Source organism: Nelumbo lutea, chromosome 4 (assembly GCF_056320005.1).
Source record: "Nelumbo lutea isolate HS-2025 chromosome 4, American lotus-T2T, whole genome shotgun sequence".
In the NCBI taxonomy this organism is placed as follows: Eukaryota; Viridiplantae; Streptophyta; class Magnoliopsida; order Proteales; family Nelumbonaceae; genus Nelumbo; species Nelumbo lutea.
Window position 1 is genome coordinate 84,600,085 of NC_142687.1, and position 18,401 is coordinate 84,618,485.

General features: G+C 48.1%; 1 protein-coding gene across 1 annotated transcript; it reads right to left on the reverse strand.

Moving 5' to 3' along the window:
• Positions 1-2,789: 2,789 nt before the first annotated feature.
• Positions 2,790-3,098, reverse strand: LOC148861440 (uncharacterized). Its single transcript, XM_088985043.1, has one exon. The coding sequence runs from the start codon at positions 3,096-3,098 to the stop codon at positions 2,790-2,792; it is 309 nt and encodes a 102-aa protein (XP_088841169.1).
• Positions 3,099-18,401: the final 15,303 nt, after the last annotated feature.

Below are 18,401 nucleotides of genomic sequence, written 5' to 3' on the forward strand. Positions count from 1 at the left end.
ACTGAACTGAACCGACCCATGCTCACCCCATTAATGTTGTATAAAAATGGTTGTTGAATAGGTGGGTTGTACCTTAACCCATTGTCCAAATCTACTTAAGTTGTGTTTAGTCCAATTGTCATTTCAGGCTCAAACATTTAAAACATGAAATTCGGGGCCTCCTTGGGAGGCTTTGATTGAATCACTTTCATTGAGCTGTCTTGATGAATCCACTACAAACTTCATGGAAACCATTTTTAAGATTACTAAATGGATTGTTTGAGATTTCATAGGCTGATAAATGTCAAAATGATTAATCATTCTCAAGACATTGTCAAGATGTACTTTGTTGAAAGAAAGAGAGAAGCATGTGAGAGTTTGGATTTTAGAAGAATCAAGTTAAAAGGGCAAGATGGTCTTCATAAAATAACATAATGGTAGTTTGGGTAGTGCATAACCTTGCTTAATAAATATGTTTTAATGTACGGAGGACCACTACTTGGTCCGTTGCTCTTGATTTTCTCATGTTTTTATTCGTTAAGGATTTGGTAAATGAATCAGATAAGGGCTTTTTGCAATGCTAATATAAGGGGGCAAAGCATTGTTTTCGAACTGTTGTTGATCCAGATGGTCAGACTATTCAGCCTGGAAATTGTCTAAGCAATCAGTTCCGTTTTACCTTTAACCCGTTATTGGGTTAAAAACCATTGACTTAGAGAAGCAAGATTGTAGAGATCTTAGATCTGATACCTCGGTTCTCAGATCTCACAGAGATCTGAATGGTTGTCTTGCATTTTCTGTTGCCGCCGCTGTCACTGTCGTTGTTGCCATTGTCATCACTAGTGAACGTTGGATGCTCCTCCTCTTCTTCCTTCTTCTTCCCTCCTCTTCCTCTTCCTTCTTCCCTTATTTCTTCCTTCCCTCCGTCCTTCTTTCCTTCATTTTTTTCCTTTCTCTCCTTTGTTTCTCAATTGACAACCATCTCTTTTTTCTTATGAAAACCTAACCACCTGAATATTATTTGCCCTAATATTCCAAACTGCCTGAACCATTCGACCTGGATGGTTGAACCGTTGACCCAAAAACCGATAACCAGGATGGTTCCATTTCTGGGTCAATTTTTAAAATCTTTGGACAAAGTGTTGGAATCTAGAGGTTCAAGGTGGTTTAAGTTTGGGGGGTTAAGAATATCTCTAATACAGGTGGTTGTTTGTAATTTATCTTAGCTATAGATGATATTTTTGGATAAATTGTAGATTAGTAGGGTAGCCTCACTTTATTACTTGAACTTTAAAATATGGGAATGTTGTTAGCATTCTATCAGTTATTTGACACACCGTGATGTGATATGCAATTTGAAACATTTCAAAATCCCCATATTACCCTTTAATAGAAAACATTATTCATCATCTTCTGACGCAGCGTGACGCACTTGACCGAGCGGATTATACCAGCACTGGGCGATCGAGCAAGTTCGTTCGTGAAGCCTCACGTAAAGACTAAATGTAGACTTAGTAGAGAGAGAAAAAGTGGCGAAGGAATTCTTGTGTGTCTCTATTAAACTCAGAACAAAATTATTTATAATACATACTGGTAGACTTATAGAATAACTAGGAAATTTAAACTTGTAAAACAACTAAAACAATTAGGAACTGGACTTCTAAACATCTTTGAATTCTTCTTCAGGATGCTTTTGACGTCCACCGTCTGATAGCCACCATCACCCAATGCATGATGGATACGTGAGATGTCGTCTACTGGTTCAGTGGGTCGTGAGCTGGACCTCCATCATTCTCCCCCACTTGGAAGGAACTCGACCTCGAGTCATGATCGGGATATGCAAGTGTCACTTCCAGTAAATAACGATGGAGACCAGCGACATTAAATGATTTGGAAATACCCATGTGATCTGACAAGTCCACTACGTAAGCATTGTCATTGATCTTCTTAATGATCTTGTATGGGCCGTACTTCTGAGGCTGTAGCTTGCTATGTTTCCCAACGGGTATGTGTTCCTTCCTTAAGAACACCATGACTTCATCACCGACGTCAAACACCTAGTACATGTGATGCCTGTCAGCTGCAAGCTTATACTTTGCATTGGTCCTTTGAAGTTTCTGTTGTACTTCCTCCTGTACTGACTAGATCTGTCCGACTAACTGCTCTACTGAAGTACTAAGGCCTGGTACCTTGGGTAGCTTCACCAAGTCCAACACATGGTTAGGTACTTTCATATACACAATAGAAAATGGGGATCTACTTGTAGAGCTATGAACTGTGTTGTTGTAGGCAAACTCTGCTTGCGCTATGGCAAAGTCCCACTGCTTCGGCCTTTCTCTACAAATGCTCCAGATCAGGTTACCTAGAGTTCGATTTACCACTTCTATCAGTCCATCAATTTGCGGACGAGCTGTACTGCTGAAATTCAAGGATGAGTCAAATAGTCTCCACAAGGTCATCCAGAAGTGACTTAAGAACCTCATATCTCGATCCGACATGATGGTCTTAGGCACCCCATGTAAACGGACAATCTCCCTGAAGAATAGTTTGGTTGTCGTTGTTGCATCCGCGGTCTTCTTGCATGGGAGGAAATGTGCCATCTTGGAGAACCGGTCAACAACCACAAAGACGAAGTCCATGTTTCTTGGAGTCTTCGGTAAGCCTAGAACGAAATCCATAGACAAGTCTTCCCAAATTGCAGTAGGAACAGGTAAAGGCATGTAAAGGCCGGTATTCTGGGTCTATCCCTTAGTCGTCTGACATATATAGCACCTACTAACGATAGTGGTCACATCTCTTCTCAATTTAGGCTAGTAGTAATGCCCCTTGACAGTCTCAATCGTCTTGTCCTTCCCGAGGTGTCCTGCTAAGCCGCCTCCATGCAAATCCCTGATGATTTTCTCGCGGAGGGAGATGCAAGGAATGCACAGTTGGTCCCCCTTCATAAGAAATCCATCATGTACGTAGAAATCACCCGCTGGTTGCCGATTCATGCACTTTTCCCAAGCCTGCTTGAAGTCTTCATCCTGGGCATATAGATCCTTCAAACATTCAATGCCCACAATTTCGATACTAAGAGTCTTGATGAGAGCCACACGCCTGCTCAAAGCATAGGCCATTGTGTTCTATTGCCCAACCTTATACACAATTTTGTATGAGAACTTATCAATAAAAGCAGACCACCTTGCATGCAGGTCACTCCTCAACTGTTTTTGCTTACTTAAATACTTAAGAGCTTGATGGTCGGTGTAGAGGACAAATTCTTTAGCAATCAAATAGTGTTCCCAGGTTTTTAATTCTCTTACAACAACATAAAATTCTTTATCATAAATGGACCATTTCTTCCTGGCTTCGCATAGCTTTTCACTAAAGAAGGCAAGTGGTCTCTTTTCTTGTGATAACACAGCCCCTGTGCCGACTCCACTAGCATCACACTCAACCTCAAATAATTTGTCAAAGCTTGGCAATGCTAAGATAGGAGCGATGCATAACTTCTCTTTTATGAGAGCGAAACTTTGCTCTTATTCTTCTCCCCATTGAAACTTACCCTTTTTCAGACATTCAGTGATAGGAGCTACAATACTACTAAAGTGTTTGATAAACCGCCTATAGAAAGTTGCTAACCCATGAAAATGCCTTACGTCTGTGACATTCGTTGGGGTTGGCCACTCCCTAATGGCTCGCACTTTCTCCTCATCCACCTTAATTCCGTCCTTACTTATTATGAAACTCAAGAACAACAAACTATCGCTCATAAAAGTACACTTCTTTAGATTAGCATATAGTTTGTTCTCCCTTAATGCACTCAATACCTTTCGGATATGTCCTATATGCTCATCGATAGATTTGTTATAAATTAAGATATCATCAAAATATACCACAACAAATTTACCAATGAAAGGGCGTAGTACCTGATTCATCAGTCTCATGAAGGTGCTGGGTGTGTTAGTTAGTCCAAAAGGCATGACTAACCATTCAAACAATCCATCTATGGTCTTGAAAGTTGTCTTCCATTTATCTCCGGTACGGATTCTGATATGATGATAACCACTCTTGAGATCGATCTTGGAAAAGACCACAGCCCCATCAAGTTGATCAAGCATGTCATCCAGCCTAGGAATGGGAAACTTGTAGCCAACAGTGATTTTGTTGATTGCTCTGCTGTTGACACACATCCTCCAACTCCCATATTTCTTCGGTGTTAATAATGTCAATACTGCACATGGACTCATGTTGACTTGGATGTGCCCCTTTCTCAATAGTTTTTCTACCTTCTCCCGTAAAATTTCGTTCTCTTTAGGACTCATTCTGTAGTGTGGCAGATTAGGTAGGCTAGCACCAGGAACAAAATCAATGTGGTGCTGGATGTCTCGCATGGGTGGGAGCTCATTAGGTAACTCATCAGAAACTACGTCATGAAACTCGTCGAGTAGTCCCTACACTTCAACGGGAATTTTGTTCTCCCCTAGTGATTCACTCACACTTTCCCCCTTTATCACTAGCAAGTGGACCTTGCGGGTATCCTTACATTCTCTTACAAATTCAAAGTGGCGGTGTGATATGGTAAGAAAATTCCTCTCTTCAGCCTTTGAAGCCTTGGTTGGGTTCTTTTTTGCCATGGGTAATAGTGTATAGTGCACACCCTCTTTCTCAACCTGGTATGTGTTCTTTCTACCCAGGTGTTTGGCATCTGCATCAAACTGCCAAGGCCTACCAAGCAAAATATGGCAAACATCCATATCCACAATATCACAATAAACCTCATCAGTATACTTACCAATAGAGAATGGAACCTTACAGCATTCCTCCACGCGTACGCCCCCGACTTCCTTGATCCAACCAATCATGTAAGGTTCCGGGTGTTTCTCAGGAATTAGTTGCAGTTTTCGTACCACATCCTTGCCGATAATATTTTCTTGACTGCCGTTATCAATAATTAATTCAAATAACTGATCCTGTATCGTACACCTAGTGCGAAACAGTCGGTGTCGTTGTGTGGTAACTTTGCTTCTTTGAAATAGCATTAACTTCCTCACAACGCACGTGTACTCTTCATGATCATAGGTACCTTCTTCGTCCTTTCCATCGGATCCACAATAAACTTCGTTGTCACCAATTTCTTCCTCATCCCTCTCTACCATGTTAACTGCCTTTCTTCTAGGACAGTCACTAGATCTATGCGCAACTTCATTGCACTTGAAGCACTTAAAAGGAGCAGGTTTTGCATAAGGATTAACGGCTTTAGGAGGGTTTGAAGTATTACCTCGAGTGTTTCCTCCCGTGGCGGTCTTACTGGTGTTAGCTACACTCGGCGGGTGGGAGGGTTGTACTCCTTGGGTTGGCTTGCCCTTGTCGACTGCTACTGGCTTGTTGTCGCTCCCACTATACCGTCGATAGTTATTGGCTCGGGTCCTCTCCTGGAACATTAACTCAGCCTTTAGAGCTAAGTTCCTTGCTTCCTGCACACTCAGAACCATTTGGACGCCAATCTTGTCTCGGGTAGCAGGTTTCAAACAACTCAAGTAACGGGCTGCCTATTGATTGTCACTTTCTGATAACTGGTTCCGTTCAACCAATCTCAGAAATTCTTAGGTGTACTAATTCACACTTCTTGTTCCCTGCACACACCGTTGATATGACTCAAACATATACTGCTCATAATCAGGAGGTAAAAACCTACCTCTTATTAATTGTTTCATATGCCTCCATGTTCGAACTGGACCTCTTCCTTCTCTGATCCGAGTCTCCCTCATTCACTCCCACCAGATAGATGCTCCTCTCTTCAATCGAAAAGCTACTAATTTCACCCTTCTTTCTTCTGGGATCTCCATGTACTCGAAGAAACGGTCGACCTCGGTGATCCAATCTAGAAGGCCCTCTATATCCAGATCTCCACTAAAAGTAAGAATATCCACCTTGAGTTTAAATTCATCATTATTCCGATGGTGATTAAAATTGTCGGGATTTTGTCAATCCCTACCGGTTCTGCCATCACCGGGAATAACTGGAGCAACACCGAATTCTAGCTCATCATCGCTATCATCATCAAGAATAGGGTTCCTGGGTATAGGATCGATGATTGTTCTACCGCGGTCGTCTCCTCCGGCTTGGTGCAATGTGTTATCCCTATTCCTTGGAACATCCTCTCGTAACAAAGTCTATAGTTGTCCAGCGATTTCTACCAATTGTTGCTCAATGTTACGAGTGGTTGTACGCTGCTATTTGATTGCTCTCCAATCTTGTAACCCCTAATCTCCGTCACGGGGTTGGTTGCGACTGCTACCGTCTTGATTGGCCATCTGACTGGGCAAACTCCCGCTCTAATACCACTTGACGCAGCGTGATGCACTTGACCGGGCAGATTATACCAGCACCGGACAGTCGAGCGACTTTGTTCGTGAAGCCTCACGTAAAGACTAAGCGTAGACTTAGTAGAGACAGAAAGAGTGGCGAAGGAATTTTTGTGTGTCTCTATTAAACTCAGAACTAATACATCGACTTGTAGAATAACTATGACATTTAAACTTGTAAAACAACTAAAACAATTAGGAACTAGACTTCTAAACATCTTCGAATTCTTCTTGAGGATGCTTTTGACGTCCACCATCCGATAGCCACCATCACCCAATACATGTTGGATACGTGAGTTGTCGCCTGCTGGTTCGGTGGGTCGTGAGCTGGACCTCCATTATCTTCTTCCTCAAGACTAAATTAGAGAAATATTAATGAATGATGAGTAAGGTTCCAAACCCACCACTAACGATGCAGTACACTATTTCACTGGAAATAACAGCTATTGGTAGACCTACAACCAGGTCTACCATCGCATCAGGAGGATTGTTGTTAATGAACCAACTATTTCCATTATCAACTTTGTCCTATAACATAACAATAAGCATCAACAACTCCCATAGACTGTGTCCATCACCAATTCACCACCCTAAGGAGACCTGGTACACTATTCCAAAACAGTTAAATACCTGTTATGCTATTTCACTTGCTAGGAAACTTCCTCAGATGGCTGATCAGTTGTCATTTGGAATCTGCAAATAAAGATGAATTAGCCATATTTGAAGTTATGATCCCGCATGAATTCCTCTGGAACCTGCAAATGGAGCTAAACCAGCCAGATTTGAAACTATCAACTACCGTGGTGTCATGAGCAATGACTAGTGTCTAGTGATAACAATTTGTGATGGTGTTGGCTGGAGTCGAACTTAAGTAAATTGCAGATGAAGCTCCTTTTTTGCTGATAGAATATCCAACTCCTCTGCTTCATGATTAACCTAAAACGGTGATGGGCCTAGGTGATGAAGTTGGGGAAGAGTGAATTCTCATAAAACCTTAGAACATTTTAAGAAGTCTACTTTCTTAAAATTTCTATTGTTTGGCTTTCCAATTAGTCCAAACAAACAAATTATTACCTTATCAACAACAAGAGTGAAATCTTCAGTCATGGGTGACATGGCAATGGGTGAATGACTACTTGTAATTTGTGATGCGGAGTGCTGAGAAGGCTTCATCAAAGTGAATGTGGAGCCAATTTAAGCTTTCAAACACTAAAAAGAATTCCTGAATTTTCTCCTCCCAAAGGCAATCTAAAAATAACCTAATTTCTAAATATTTTATGAATAGAATTGTAGAAATTTGTGAGTATATTAAGAATTGAATTATGACAATTTAGGGATATTTTAGAAATAAAATTATAGGATCTTAATATTTTAAGAATTTGAGAAAAATTTTAAAGATATTAAAAAAATCAATTTTAATTCTAATGAATATTTTATTAATTTACCATCGGGGCCAGGAATCATATGCAAATCCTATCTTCGCCCTAACCCTATTTAAGATTGGGAAAAACGGAAAAACCCACCCTGTTCAGGGCGTGGCCTCGATTTTTTGAAAAAATTGTCATCCCTACACCTCGCAAAGTCAAAAGTGACTGCATTCAAGCCCTCCAACACAGGCACCTAGTTTGACAGTGATGAAGGAAGATTTGGCCCGACCTCACAGTTATGTGACACGTGGCAGAAACAACAGCTTGGCAAAAAGGCCAGCCTAAGGCGTGAACACCAAGGGGAGACACCAGCGGACCGAACTCCCTACTGGGGGCCCGAACTCACCCTTGGCCCAAAACCAGAAAGTAATCCGAACTGGCCAACATTGTAACAGTTCGGGATATACCTCGCCGAACTGGCCAACATTGTAACAGATCGGGATATACCTCGCCGAACTGGCCTGCCTTGTAACAGTTCGGGATACACCTCGCCGAACTGACCTGCCCTATAGATACCTCCGAACTCAAGACTTCGCCTCGCAAACCACTCCGCATCAACTTCTGGGCGCCAAAACCAAACAAGTCGTACCATGCCTGACACTGAGGAAGTCCGTGCCCGAGGGCGCCGCACCTGACTGACTTGGGATCTGACGCTTGGCGGCCGCACTCTAAACGGCCACCTACCACCGCCACTGACACCGCCATCTCCAGTTAGAGAGACGGTTAGGCAGTGACGGTTCTGTCCCAACAGAAAGGACGACGGCCGAATTGACAAACGCAAGGGTAATCATACCTGACCTGACAAGGGCCTCGGAGCGAGTGAGCGAAGTGATTATAAGAGCCCCCTACCCCCAACAAACAAGGTATGCAAACTTTGCGCTATCTGGTTTTATCTTGCTTTTGAAGGATTCTAACTTAAGCTTCGGAGCCGTTACACCGGGTTCCCCCCGGAGCTTCCTCATCTCCTCCGTTTCAGGTTCCCTGCTATTCAGTTCAGAAGCAAGGTCGTTGACAGCTATGACCGGCCTGATCGCGCATCATCAATTGGCGCCGTCTGTGGGAACGCTTCAAAAAGCCTCCCTCCAAACTTCCATACCCCCTTTTCTTCAAAAAACCCAACACTCATGGCCTCCTCCAGCAACGCCGGACGTGGCACGAAGACAAACACCACCGGGGAACAACTTCAAGTCCCCGTGGTGTGCATTGGACAGTTCACCATCCCCCTTTTGGTGGATGGGATCCCCAGCTTGAATGCGCCACAAGCAGTGGCGCCCGTAAACCTTCCTGCCATAAGCATCCCCTTTCCTCCCCCTATTGAGACAACCTTTACTGAACCGACTGTCGTCCCCTTGGCAGCCAGCCAAAACCGGTTGGACGACCTGATGCAGTGCATGCGGGCAATGCAAGCCCAGATGTAACAGTTCCAACAGCACCAGCTTCACCAGCACCAAGTGCTGCACAACATCTCCCAGTATCACTATCAACAGCAGTTCCCCCAACTGCCACTGAACCAACCACTACTTCCACCTCGCAACCCCGCTCCGAGGCCGGTCAAGGCCTCCCCGCAGGATGGACGCCCCCACCAAGGAAAGGCCTCTCGGCCCCAGAACCCCCCTAACAGTCAGGCCGAAGAGAGAAAAAAATCATCCCCGCCTCGCAGCTCACAGGCGGGTCGGGAACCCCGCCCGCAAGATCGGCACCTCGGCGCTCCAAGCCCAAGTTCCCGCTCACGGAAAACCGATTCAGTGCCCTGGCGGCAGACTACCAGCATTCCAGGCCCATCGAGCTCGGCAACACGGAGGCCAGTAGCGCCAGTACAAGGCCCACTCAACAACGAAGGCGCCGGCGAAGTTGCCGAACCGCCACCCGTGTCTTGTCAGAGCTCAGAGGCAAAGAGACGAGCTCGGACGAGGTAGGAGCCGCCCCGATTCTCTCGGTTCCTTCCCCCCTCGCATCAGAACTCCTGGCGGTCCCCTTACCCAGAAATTTCAAGCTCCCACCTCTGGACAAGTACGACGGGTCCTTCGACCCCAACGACCACGTTGACGCTTTCCAGTCCCAAATGCACCTTGCCAGGGCCAGCGAATCGTGCATGTGCGTGGCCTTCACCACCACCCTCAGGGGGGTAGCCCGCACTTGGTACAGGAACCTAGCCCCCGGGTCGATAAAGTGTTGGGCCCAGTTCGTGCAGGTCTTCACCACACACTTTGTCACCAGCCAACGGTGCCCCAGAACAGAGGAAAGCATCTTCGGAGTAGTCCAAAGGGAAGGAGAATCCATCTGGGGCTACATCAAGTGATTCAATGAAGCATGCTTGCAGATACCGCGGTTGGACCCCGCGGTGCAGCTCGCGGCGACCAAAAGAGGGGTAACGCACAAAGAATTCAAATGGCACATGGTAGCTAACCAGCCCGCAATCGTGGCCGAATTCCTCAAGCTCGCGGACAAGTTCATGAGGACAGAGGAAGAAATCAACCAACGAACTGAAGGCGGGAACGAGAAAAGAAAGAGGGAAGGCGAGCCCTCCATCCCAGTCGATAGGAAAAACCCGGCCCGGGAGCCGAAGCCGAACCAGTCGTTCCAAGCTCCCCTAGCAGTTCGGACGGATTACACGCCGTTAAACACAAGGCAGACCGAGATCTTAATGACGATCAATGACGCCCCATACGTGAAGTGGCCACCTCGCCTAAAGGGAAATCCGAACGAGAGAAATAAGAATTTGTATTGTAGTTTCCATAGAGACCATGGTCATAGTACCGAGCAGTGTAATAATCTCCGGGACGAGATAGAGAGGCTCATCCATCGCGGATACTTGAGAAACTTTGTACAGCACAACAATAATAATAAGGCAGGTCGGCAAGGGGAGCATGAAAAGGATGCCCCCAAATCTAGCAGCAGACCTGCCGAATCGTTGCAGCGACAGCCTCCGGAAGAGAGGCCAGTTCGGGGAACCATCCATGTAATTGTGGGAGGTTCGGTGGTAGCAGAGTGTACCTCGGCAGCGGCCCGGACTTCAGTTCGCGAAGCGGCCCTCGAGGAACGGAACCCCCCAAAGAGACCAAAGACCGAAGAACCAATCTTCTTCACGGAGGACGACACGCGAGGGGTCCGCTACCCCCATGATGACGCGCTTGTCATTAAACTAAGGATCAGCGACTTCGAGGTCAGACGCGTACTCGTAGATTCGGGTAGCTCAGCGGACATCCTCTTTAAATCAGCATTTGACCAGCTACAGTTATAGAGGAGCGAGCTGAAGCCCGCGAACACTCCCCTGGTGGGTTTCAGCAAAGAGGAAGTCAGGCCCCTTGGAAAAATAACAGTACCTGTGGAAGTCGGCACATGGCCTTGTGCGGTCAGACTCAACCATGATTTCCTGGTGGTCGCGACCCCCTCCCCATACAATGCCATAATAGGGCGGCCGATCACGCATATCCTACGGGCGGTGGTCTCCACCTACTATTTGGCTATGAAGTTCCCTACGGACTTCGGTGTGGGAGTAGCGCGGGGCGACCAGCTCGAGTCCCGCAAGTGTTATGTTGTCGCCCTGAAGGAAAAAACCAAGGCGGCCGACGACCTCGAACTAGAGCGGCCTGCGGAACAAGATGAGGAACGAGCTTCGCCCACAGAAGAAACGGTCACAATCCCGACTTCGGCTACGGACCCAGCTCGCACACTTCAGATCGGAGCTTCCGTCGTGGAACCCCTACGAACCGAACTGGTGAGTTTTTTACTTCAAAATTTAGATATTTTTGCCTAGTCTGCGGCTGACATGCCCGACATTAGCCCCGGCCTGATAACTCACAAACTTAGTACTGACCCTGTAGTCAGACCCGTTAGACAGAAGAAACGCAACTTAGCCCTAGAATGCTGGAGGGCGGTCGACGAGGAGGTCGAAAAGCTCCTCGCAGCAAACATCATAAGGGAAGTCCGTTACCCGAGCTGGGTGGCCAACCCGATGCTGGTAAAAAAGAAGAACGGCAAGTGGCGCATGTGCGTTGACTACACCGACCTGAACCGAGCTTGCCCGAAAGATTGCTTCCCCCTCCCCAGAATTGACCACCTAGTGGACGCGACCTCGGGACATGAGTTGCTAAGTTTCCTAGATGCCTACTCGGGCTACAACCAAATCCGGATGGACCAATCCGATGAGGAAAAAACCAGCTTCATAACCGAGTTCGGCCTATATTGCTACAAGGTCATGCCCTTCGGATTAAAAAATGCCGGGGCGACCTTCCAAAGACTTGTAAATAGGCTGTTTTGGCCCTTGATTGGCACGAAGATAGAGTGCTATGTAGACGACATGGTCGTCAAGACACAGTTTTCACAAGAATTAATACAAGACTTAGATTTTGTCTTCCAAATCCTGCGTCAGTTTAGCATGAAATTGAACCCCAACAAATGTGTCTTCGGTGTCACCTCGAGCAAATTCCTAGGCTACATTGTCAATCGGCGCGGTATTGAGGCCAACCCGGACAAGATAAAAGCCATTCTAGATATGGTACAACATCGGAAAGTAAAAGAAGTTCAGAGGCTAAACGGCCGCATAGCCGCTCTAAGCCGCTTCATGTCCAAATCAGTAGACCGCTGCCTACCTTTCTTCAAAGCAATCAAAGGAAAAGGGTTCGAGTGGACCCAGGACTGCCAGCTCGCGTTTAACGAGCTAAAAGGTTACCTCGCTAGTGTGCCGACCTTAGCCCGGCCCGAGGTGGGCAAGGTCTTAGAACTGTACCTCTCGACAAGCGACGAGGTGGTCAGTTCGGTACTAATAAAAGAAACAGACTGGGTCCAGCGACCCATCTATTATGTTAGTAAAATTTTGCAGGGAGCAGAGACAAGGTACCCGCAGATAGAAAAGCTAGCATACGCACTGGTGACAGCAGCTCGGAAACTCCGCCCATACTTCTAGGCTCATTCCGTCATCGTCCTGACTGACAAACCTCTGAGACAAGTTTTACTCAAACTCGAGGTTTCCGGTCGACTGACGAAATGGGCCATCGAACTCAGCGAGTACGACCTCCAGTACAAGCCAAGAACTGCTATTAAGGCCCAAGCTTTGGCAGATTTTATCGCCGAGTGCACTTTCAACAACGAAGCCCTACAAGTCGAGCCCGAGGTCCCCAGTTCGGGCGAACCTGGAGCTCCCGAGCCAATAGAGTCTAAACCCCGTGAAGTAGCAGCCAGTGTGGCATCTCTCCTGGTCAGGCGAAACGCGAACTGGGATGAGGAGCCCTGGATCCTTCACGTGGATGGTCCCTCGAACCAGCAAGGCAGCGGGGCTAGAATAGTCTTATGCGGCCCGGGCAGCACAAAATTAGAATACGCACTGCACTTTGAGTTCGCGGCATCCAACAACGAGGCAGAGTACGAAGCACTAATAGCTGGGCTGGACCTAGCGCGAAAGGTAAAGGCAAAGCACTTGGTCATCTGCAGCGATTCCCAGCTCGTGGTCAACCATGTTACGGGCGAGTATGAAGCACGCGAGCTCTCCATGATTGCATATTTGGCAAAAGTAAAAGAGGCCCTGCTCAACTTCCAGTCACACTTCATCAGGCAAATCCCGAGGTCAGAGAACACTGAGGCCGACGCTCTGTCCCGGTTAACCAGCACAAGTCACAACAACATGAGAATTGTGTACATAGAGGACTTACCTCAGCCTAGTATTCTCGGGGGGACAGAGGAGGTCACTCCCGTCCTGGAAGCAGAGCCGAGCTGGATCGACCCACTCGCGAGCTTCTTGATAGACGGAACCCTCCCTGCAGAATGCAATGCGACCAAGAGGGTGCAGCGCTAGGCAGCCAAATACGTCATAATAGACGAACGGTTATACCGATGGTCCTACACGCTCCCCTACTTGCATTGCCTGCGACCTGCCGAAGCCGAGTTCGTACTCCGCGACACTCATGAAGGCTTGTGCGGTGGACACTTGGGGGGCAGAGCACTTCGACAAGGATACTACTGGCCAACGATGAAGGCAGAAGCTGTCGAGCTCGTCAGAAAATGCGACAAGTGTCAGAAGCACGCCAATATCCAGCATCAACCTGCCTCCGACCTCAAATACCTCGCCAGTCCGTGGCCCTTTGCACAATGGGGCATCGACCTCCTGGGGCCATTCCCACCAGCAACAGGTGGAAGAAAATTCCTAGTCATTGCAGTAGATTACTTTACAAAGTGGATAGAAGCCGAACCTCTGGCAACTATTACGGCCCAAAACATATAGAACTTCTTTTGGAAGAACATAGTATGTCGCTTCGGGTTACCTCGAGTTATAATTTCCGACAACAGCAAGCAGTTCGAGGATATCAAGTTCCAAGAGTGGTGCCAGAACATGGGGATTCGACAAAACTTCACATCAGTCGCGCACCCGCAGGCAAATGGTCAGACAGAAGTAATGAACAGAGCCATCTTGCGCGGACTGAAAGCACGTCTGGATCGAGCTAAGGGATTGTAGGCCGAAGAGCTACCAAGTGTCTTGTGGGCTCACCGAACTACAGAAAAAACCGCCATGGGAGAAACCCCCTTCAACCTCACCTACGGCACTGAAGCAGTGATCCTGACGGAAATCGAAGTACCAACATTGCGACTAGAAACATACGACGATCGGACAAACGGGGATGAGTTACGTACCAACCTTGACCTATTGGACGAGGTAAGGGACCTCGCACACATCCAGACAGCGGCATACCAGCAGCAGGTAGATCGCTACTACAATGCCAGAGTAAAGCAACAAAGCTTCCGAGTCGGCGACCTGGTCCTTCGTAAGATTATGGTTCCCGAACCCGGCGTGGGCAAACTTGGATCAAACTGGGAAGGACCCTATAAAGTAAAGAGAGCGCTTGGGGGGGCATACGAACTCGAAACCTTGGAAGGCAAACAAGTACCTCGAGCGTGGAACATCGTGAACTTAAGGCGATACTACCTATAAACCGCCAAGCGAAGTGGACGACATCAGGTCCTATGGGCTACGATGCAGAGCCAAGAGGAACCTCGGCGTAAACAAGCAAAGAAGTCGGGCATATTATCAGCTCGGCAAAAAATCAGTTCGCTGCAAAAAGCCTTCGCGGCAAAACAGGTCGCGGAAGTATAATAACCCGGACAAGAAAGTGGCATATTCAGTTCGACAAAGAATTGGTTCGGGGAAAAGGAACACTTGGGCAAAAAGATTATCTATTCCGTTGCAAGAAACAGGATTACATTGGCCATCAGAAGGGACTTACAAAAAAAAAAGAATATCTTTAAATGCTCGGAGCTACTTCTTCGCCATCAGAAGGCACTTCAACAACACCCGAAGGCCCTGCCTCTCCTTCAGAGTCTGGCTCGCCATCAGTAGCATTGGCCATCTCCTGAGTTATACGCGAAGTGGATATGGCACTAACATCGAGGTCAGGGTACGTGTTCCGGATCATCCACCTGTTCAGTTTGAACCCCCTTCTGTAAGAATCCACCATCAGATCGTCAAAACGCGGAGAGGCAATGTAGTCTTCAACGGCCTTTTTCTTGGCGTCTTCAATGCCTTGGAAAAAAATCTGTGTTTTCTCCCTGATGTCCTCCTGAAGATATTCAACTTGATGCTGCAAATCCAACTTCAAGTCCGCCATGTGCTTCACAACTACCCCCATGGCCTCGGCATCACGCTGAGACCTTGCCTGCCTGGCCATTGCGATGTGAGCAGCCTCTTCGGCAGCATAAGCGGCCGCCTCAGCAGCTCGGGTATTCGTCTCTGCAGCACGGAAAGCCTCTTCAGCAGCATGGGTGGCAGCCTCAGCAGCTCGCGCCTGTCGCGAGCTCCTCTCCACTTGGGCTGCTAAAGCATGAATCGAAGAATTCACCTACCAAAAGAAACAAGTGAACAATAACAGCAAAAGCGACAGAAAATGAAAAAGGCAGACGGAATCTGACTTACCACCATAGCATGTTTTACGGCACGGCAGGCGACCTGATTCAAAGGAAGATCGGTCCACGCCGCGATCTCCTCAGGTAAAGTAGCCTCCCTACTCTTCTGAAGAGCGTAGTTCGGCGTCAACACGCTCCTGAACTCCTCTTGAGCTCCCGAACCCGAGGGCCCAGCCCGCGTATGAGCGGACCCAGAGTGAGCAGGAGCACTTGAGTATGCAGGAGCGCCCGTATGAGTGGTCTCAGCGTAAGGCGCCCTGGCAGCTTCATGCATCGGTGGAGTCACCTCGGGCTCCTTGGGCAGATCCTCCAGCGTGTGGTCTGGAACTTGAGGCTCCTCATCCAGGGGCAGCTCGATACGAGTTCTCTTGGCGACCCACTTCCTCCTCTTCATACCTTGGAACAGACGCCCCCCACTAGTTCTCTCCGCGTCCATCAAACCTGCAGAAACGAGTTCGACATCAGAAAAAATGAAGGAACAAAGCAAGCAAGAAACCGCATTAGAAACCTACCCGAACTCAGGCCGGCCGCAATAAGCTTGGCCTCCGTTAAGTAGTGATGGCACTTTAAACCTTGTCGTGCCCATTGCCGGAAGCCCTTCACCGTCTCTTTATCGAGAGTAACACCTGAATCAGGAGCGGCCTCACCCCACCCGGTTTGCAAATCCAACTTCAAGTCCGCCATGTGCTTCACAACTACCCCCATGGCCTCGACATCACGCTGAGACCTTGCCTGCCTGGCCATTGCGACGCGAGCAGCCTCTTCGGTAGCATAAGCGGCCGCCTCAGCAGCTCGGGTATTCGCCTCTGCAGCACGGAAAGCCTCTTCAGCAGCATGGGTGGCAGCCTCAGCAGCTCGCGCCTGTCGCGAGCTCCTCTCCACTTGGGCTGCTAAAGCATGAATCGAAAAATTCACCTACCAAAAGAAACAAGTGAACAATAACAGCAAAAGCGACAGAAAATGAAAAAGGCAAACGGAATCTAACTTACCACCATAGCATGTGTTACGGCGCGGCAGGCGACCTGATTCAAAGGAAGATCGGTCCACGCCGTGATCTCCTCAGGGAAAGTAGCCTCCCTACTCTTCTGAAGAGCGTAGTTCGGCGCCAACATGCTCCTGAACTCCCCTTGAGCTCCCAAACCCGAGGGCCTAACCCGCGTATGAGCGGACCCAGAGTGAGCAGGAGCACTTGAGTATGCAGGAGCGCCCGTATGAGTGGTCTCAGTGTAAGGCGCCCCGACAGCTTCATGCATCGGTGGAGTCACCTCGGGCTCCCTGGGCAGATCCTCCAGCGTGTGGTCTGGAACATGAGGCTCCTCATCTAGGGGTAGCTCGGTACGAGTGGCGACCCACTTCCTCCTCTTCATACCTTGGAACAGACGCCCCCCACGAGTTCTCTCCGCGTCCATCACACCTGCAGAAACGAGTTCGACATCAGAAAAAATGAAGGAACAAAGCAAGCAAGAAACCGCATTAGAAACCTACCTGAACTCAGGCCGGCCGCAATAAGCTTGGCCTCCGTTAAGTAGTGATGGCACTTTAAACCTTGTCGTGCCCATTGCCGGAGGCCCTTCACTGTCTCTTTATCGAGAGTAACACCTGAATCAGGAGTGGCCTCACCCCACCCGGTCTGAAAGGGCCATCATTGTGCACTTCGCACACCGAAGTAGTCCCGCTTCCACGCCGGGACCTTATTAGGAAGATCGTGCAGAAGCTTAAAGCCCGGGCGAGGAGAAAGGTAATACGCCCGTCTTCCCCCAGGAAGAGAACCCGTCTGTCTCTTGAGCATCAAGATGGAGGAGAATATCTCTAAGTCTAAGGGGAAATTCTGCTCGCAAAAAAGGGAAACTGTCCCCACCAGGTTCCGAATAGAGTTCGGATGAAATTGGCCAATGGTGACACCGAAGTGGTTTATGACTTCGACGAGAAGGGGGTGGAAAGGAAGTCCCAACCCCGCAGCGAGCTGCTCTCGAAAAATCATGATCTCATCAGGACCGTGTTCCCAAGGAAAGCTACCCGAAGGAATAAAATATGTATACCCCCCAGGAAGATTGTAAGACATAAGTATAGATTGAAGCCCCTCAGGCGTCATGGTCGAGGGACCAAACCTGTCTAGCACCTGACCTCGGCGAGAGGTAGACGCCAAACTGCCCGAAGCGGCTCGGCCTACTGGTTCATAGTCCTCGAGTTCCACCTCAGGATCATTGAGGCAGTCGGGGGATACGGCTCGGTTTGTAGAACCTACGTCAGTCCTAGTTGAAGAATCGTCTAAGCTATCAAAGCTAGACATTGAGGAAAAGAGGTGGATTCCGGAAGGTACTCATCGGAAGAAAGTTTTGAAGGCTTCGGAGACGAGAACAAGCCAAAAAACCTTGGAGGCTATGTAACCAGCCTAGACGCGAGCTGAAAAAACTTGGACGCAAGCTGAAAAGTTGGACGCGAGCTCAGTAGGCAAACCGCAGAAGTGGCATATCGACTGGGGTCCCCCATAATTTATAGCTACAGTAACCAAGAACCGATCATTCAGATCAAAGACGATCCGACGGCCCACATTTGCGCTAATCACACGTCCCACGAGGTCGAGACGTGATTGGCACACGTCTTTCCGAAAAGAGCAAAACGTCAGTGCACGCCTTCTTGAAACCGACGTCGCGCCGACACGTCTCCCTGACAGCCGCCCGCGCACGTACAGCAGTGGCACGCTTTTTTCAAGTTTGAATGACCCGTAGTCACGTCCCAGCGGCGTGAATTTTTG